We start from the raw sequence: 5,712 nt of genomic DNA, 5'->3' as shown, positions 1-5,712 counted from the left end.
CCGAGATTCAGGAGTTGCGGCTGCTGGGATGCTTGCCAGCCAAGCATTGTTGACCTGATGCACCACCACCACCCTCCCACCCCCCACCCCTGGCCCCCCGGCATCAGGACTGACACTGGTTTAAGTCTTAGAAGGTCTCAGAAGTCCCAGCCTGGGAATGGTGGTGTTTGGTAAAGAGTAGACAGTACTGGTCTTTTTAAAATTTTATTTTATTTATTTTTTTGAGAGAGCACAAGCAGGGTGAAGGGCAGAGGGAGAAGCAGACTCCTCGCTGAGCAAGGAGCCCGATGTGGGACTCAGTCCCGGGACTCTGGGATCATGACCTGAGCCGAAGGTAGACGCTCAACCATCTGAGCCACCCAGGCGCCCTGGACAGTACTGGTCTTATGACAACGTGCAAATCTGTGCTGCTTTCTGGGGTCAGGGATTCCTCATGCAAAAATCACATGGGTTGGGGTGCCTGGGTGGCTCAGTCAGTTGAGCGTCTGCTCAGCGGGGAGCCTGCTTCTCCCTCTCCCTCTGCCCCTCCCCCCGCTGGTGCTCTCTCTCAAATAAATAAATAAAATCTTTAAAAAAAAAATCACACAGGTCACAGAAGTGGGTATCCAGGGCAATTCCTAAATCGGAATCCCTCTAGTGGGTGGACCACAGCTGTGGCTTAGAGGCCAACTAATCTAGAGCCCCAGGTCAGTAATTTTGCACTTCCCAGCACGTGTCTCCCAGCACAGGGATTCCATTTCCCTTGACAGAAGGTAATATCCCAGGACAACTTTAGTCAGAGGCAAACACTCCTGAGAACCATTTGAAACTCTGCAATCCAGAGACTCTGAACTTGGTCTTTATGAGGCGAGGTCTGTAATTTAGGGCCCAGTCAAGCTTTGTGGCGGGGGTGGACCTGCGCATGGCCAAATGTTTCGAAGCATCCCTGGCCTCCACTCAGTAGATTCCAGCAGCATTGCCTCCCCCAGATGTGGACCAAAAATGCCCCTAGAATTGCCCAATGACCCCAGCAAAACAAAAATCACGCCCCCTCCCCAGGGCTGAAAACCTCTATTTTAAGGGATGCCTGCTTTGAAAGATCAGGACAAAAATTTGCTGAATTCCAGTTTCACAAGGCCCAAGGGAGGTAAATCCCATTGCTCAAAGCGCAGTGTGGTGTCTTACTTTTCCAACTGTGATCCTAAAGCGACACCACCCGCCTCGTCCCACGGTTGACCTGTTTTCTGGGAACTCCTAAGCAAGCGCCGCTTGAACAAGCCACCTCATCAAGGCTGAGGCTGGACTACACGGCTGAGCTTGGGCAGCTCCAGGCGGCCCCCCTGAACCCACAGCCTTGCAGGGCTTACCCCAACTTGGCAGTTCTGGAAATATTCCCGGTGAAGCCAACTCAAGGGAAATTCTCCTTAGCGGCTAGTTAATTCACCTCCTCACTGTGTCAACTCACCAGAAGCTCTGTAGTCAAACTTCAAGAAAAATGTGGAAGCAAAACAAACACTTCCTCCCCGCCACCACGCCCTCCCAAGGAAAACGGAACGGTAGGTCTCTCTTCCTATTTCCCCGCCAAGACACGCATCTCTTACCTCCGGGCCACGGACAACTTGAAATCACCACCCAAGACGACAGCTCCCGTCACACCAAGGGGGTGAGGTGGGGAGGAGGCCCTGACTCCCTGTACCTCCGTGTGGCCACCTCTGAAGGCTGGGGGTGCCCCCTTCCCAGTCCGACCCCTGGGAGTCAGGGGCCAGGAGTCTAGGTCCCGCCCAGTGCGGACGCTGTGTAGCCTCGGACAGGTCGCTGCACCTCTCTGAGCCGGGCCCCGGGGCCCCCTCCCCGAGAAGACAGCCAACCTCCTCCGTCGCCCGGTGCAACTCACGGGGCCTGGGGCGCGGCGCACACGCCGTCCCGCGGCGACAGCAGCAGCAGCAGGCGCCACAGCAGCGGGCAGAGCAGGGCGCCCCACATTTTTCGGCTCCGCGGGGGCGCGGCGCCCAGGGACGGGGCCGGGCCGGGGCTGGGCCAGGGTCGGGGTCCGAGCGCGCCGGTGCCCCCTGCGCCGCCGGGGGCCCTTTGTTCGCAGCCCCCGCGCAGTGCGCACGGCGCCATGCGCCCCGCTCCGCGGCCGGCCAAGCTGGGGCAGCCCCGGACCAGCCCCCTCCCCGGACCCGCCTCGTCCCCCGGCCCCGCCCCGCGCCTTTCCCGGGACTCATCCCCTCCGCGCACTCTCCCCCACCCCCTCCCGGGCCCGCCCCGCCCCCCTGCCCGGACCTCTGGGCGGATCACCCCCCCCCGACCCTGCCCACGCCCTCCCCGCTCCTCGGACCCGACTGGGCCCCTATTCCCCTCGCCCCCTCCCTGCACTGCTCCCCGCATCCTCCCAGCCGGGCCGCCCGCCCCGCCCCCTTTCCGGACCCTGACCCGCCCCCGCTCCCTTCTCGGGACTCATCCCCTCCAAGGACTTTCTCCGGACTGCCCCGCCCCCTGCCCGGGCCTGACCCCACCCTGGACCCTCCCCCTTCCTCGGACCCAAGCTGTCCTTTCCTTCTCGCCCCATCCTCTGCGCTCCCCTTTCCACCGGTCGTCATCCTGGGACCCACCGCCTTCCGGGGCTGCCCCCCTACCCGTCCTCCCCTGCCTCCTCTCCAGCCTCCTCCCCAGTCGCCCCTGCATGGCCCCCTCTGCGGACTCGCCCCGCCCCGGCCGCCGGGTTGTATCTCCGTGCGGCCTTCACTCCGCGACTCCGCGACCCCGCAGGGCGCTCACCCCAGCCAGAGCCCGGCGACCTGTGCAGTGCACGTGGCCTCAGGATTGGGGAGACAGGCTAGCCAAGGGACGAACCTTCCAGATGCGCAGCTGCCCCTGGGCTCCTGACTGCCAGTCGTCACTTCTACCCTCTCCGAGCCCCTGCCGCTGTCCACGAATCCCCTGGGCCAGGCCCCTCCCTCTCTGGGCCTCCCTTTCCCCTCTGCCATACAGCAGGTTTGGGCCCCTCAGAGTGTCCCCAACTGAGCAATGGTCCCCTTGTCATAGGTTCCTCAGGGGAGGGGAGGCGCACCTTCCTTCTATGTCATGTCCAAGTCCTGTCCCCCTCCTTCCAGCATCACCCCCCCTTCAACTGGCACCTTTGGCCCCTCGAGGAGGACCATTCCCACTACCAGGGCCCTCCTAAAACTCTAGTGCTGACCACACTTCCCTCCTGACCCAAATCTTCAGGGATCCCTGTTCATTGGGACCAAGTCCAAACTCCAGGCAGCCCTGAGGCTGCCCCGATGGCTCAGCCTCACTCTGGTTCCTCAGATGCTTTGTGTTGACCCCTCAAACCCTGCTCTTCTGCCCTTTTCCTTTGGCTGCCCAACCCCTGCTCCTCTTGAAAGCTTCCTTTGAACCCTCCCTGCTCCCAGGCACCCTGGGTCCTCTAGGTGGCCTCCCCACCAGCCCTCTCGTGGCTTTAGGCCAAGCCCTGGGCAGGCCGTGGGGACTCCAGGGCAGACAGGGCTTGCCTTAGCAGATGTGGGAGGGGCCCTGCAGGAGCCTGGGTGGAAGGGGGAGGCAGCAGGCGCGGCGGGGTGCTGAGGCCAGGAAGAGGTGCAGGCCTCTCATCTCAGTCCGCTCCCGCACCAGGCAGGGCCTTCTAGCATAACCCTCCCAATACCCGTCTGTCCTGCTGAGCCCGCCACACCTCCCCTTGCTCTTCCGTAAACTGGGCCCCGCTCTCCAGCCTCGAAGCCAGCCTCCTGCCGCTCCCTTTGCTCCTTTCCCCTCTGGGCTCTGGCCACACTGGCCTCCATGAGTCCATGGACCGCCACCCACCACCACCACACCCTCCGGCCCAGATGCCAGTGTCCCTTCCTCCTGGAGTCACAAGGCTGCCCCCACCCCACGCTTCATGGCTAGCCCCACTGTCCCTCCTTTCCTGACTGCCGGGGTTATAAGGCCTCAGATCTGACGGGCTGCCCTTCCAGGTCCCCAGAGGCCTAACTGTGAGTTCCCTGCTCTCACCAGATATGCCCCCACCGACTTGGCAGAAGAGGCTGTCCCCCACCTGTTCCCCTGGCAGCCTGACCAATTACACCCCACCCATCCTCAGCCTAGCGGATCTCACCTCCTTGTCTTTCCAACAAGCCAATCGCATCCTCCCCTGGGAACCAGGGGCACCCCACCCTCCTGTTACTACTACAAAGTCTGCCTCCTGCAGCCTCAGGCTGTTCACTCCCCTCCCAAGTGCAACCTCCACGGGTCTTGTGTGGCCAGCTGGGTCCTCCCCCAACCCAGGGCTGTGAGTATATGTGACTTACTGCTGTCCATCTCACCAGACCAGTGTTGGGTGCTGTGTGTTTGGCCATCTCAGTGCTGGGGATCCCTCCTTCACTAATGGGGTGAGTAGGAGGCGACCAGACACCACCATGCCCTCACCACCCAGTTTGATTCTCTGATGCTCCACGCAGGGGCCATGATTGTATTATCCCAGGAGCACTTGCTTCCCGTCCATCTCCCTTGGGGTACAAGCCCCATTCGCTGCTGGACACCCAGTCCCTGGCTTCACGTGAGCACTCAGTACGCACGTGCTGACATCCTCACCAGCCCCCTGAGCTGCGCGGGGCACTGGGGAAGAGCTGGTTGGTCCATTTCTAGGAAACGTGTGAGTCCTTGTCTCATAGGGCCATTGCTAAACGTTGAGTTGTGCAAACTTGCAATTAAATATATGATATTAAAAATAAAAGTTGTGGGCGCCTGGATGGCTCAGTCGGTTAAGCGTCTGCCTTCGGCTCGGGTCATGATCCGGGAGTCCCAGGATCGAGTCCCGCATCGGGCTCCCTGCTCTGCGGGAGGCCTGCTTCTCCCTCTCCCACTCCCCCTGCTTGTGTTCCCTCTCTCGCTGTGTCTCTGTCAAATAAATAAATAAAATCTTTAAAAAAATAAAAAAATAAATAAAATAAAAGTTGTGGGCGCCTGGATGGCTCAGTCGGTTAAGCGTCTGCCTTCGGCTCAGGTCATGATCTCGGGGTCTTGGGATCGAGCCCCTCGTTGGGCTCCCTGCTCAGAGGGGAGTCTGCTTCTCCCTCTCGCTGCCACTCCCCCTGCTTGTGTTCCCTCTCTCTGTCAAATAAATAAAATCTTAAAAAATAAAATAAAATAAAAGTTGTAAGTACTCTAAAGTGATCACTTCCTCGTTTCCCTGAATCTTACTATTCTCTGTGCTCCTGACGATATCACTGACTCTTATACCTGATGGTGAAGAGACTATAATACTACTCATCCCTTCCCCCATCACATTTAGTGCCTTCCTGCTGGTAGATTCAAACTGGCAGGGGGGGCTGGTGGGGAGTCCCATCAATTCCGCTCTCATTTGCTTTGAAAGCACAAATTTGTTCCAACATGATGGACACGTCAGAGATGGATTTGAGCATGATGTGATCGAATGTGGTGTTGCTTATGCAGGATTTTGTCCAGGGGCAAAGCTGGGTAAATGGACTCTGCCCGGCCGACGAGAGTTGCATGGGAATACACAACCTCCCCCCGCCACCACCATACACACCCCCCGCCAACATCTGCAGGCTCCCTCAGCTGTTAGGAGCTACCATGCCAGGCCCCATCTGGAAACCTGGCTACAACCTCCCCACACCACGTCCACCCGCGAACCTCAGGTCCCTTCCAAAGGTCAAGTGCTGTATTTGCTGTGGTAGTCACATCATTCTAAGCCAGGGCCAGGGAACC

General features: G+C 59.6%; 1 protein-coding gene across 1 annotated transcript in view; it reads right to left on the bottom strand.

Annotated features, from left to right (window-relative positions):
* The window catches only part of CPAMD8 (C3 and PZP like alpha-2-macroglobulin domain containing 8), a 72,942-nt gene extending 70,980 nt beyond the window's left edge, over positions 1-1,962 (bottom strand). The window contains exon 1 of the mRNA XM_034997547.1: positions 1,874-1,962. Within this exon, the coding sequence (XP_034853438.1) occupies positions 1,874-1,962 (89 nt within the window). The remainder of the gene's footprint in view (positions 1-1,873) is intronic.
* Positions 1,963-5,712: the final 3,750 nt, after the last annotated feature.

This window comes from Mirounga leonina, unplaced genomic scaffold (assembly GCF_011800145.1).
Source record: "Mirounga leonina isolate KUSES-001 unplaced genomic scaffold, KU_Mleo_1.0 Mir_94, whole genome shotgun sequence".
Taxonomy (NCBI): Eukaryota; Metazoa; Chordata; class Mammalia; order Carnivora; family Phocidae; genus Mirounga; species Mirounga leonina.
Note: the sequence above shows the minus strand (reverse complement) of the source record. Positions and strands in the feature narration are given on the sequence as shown.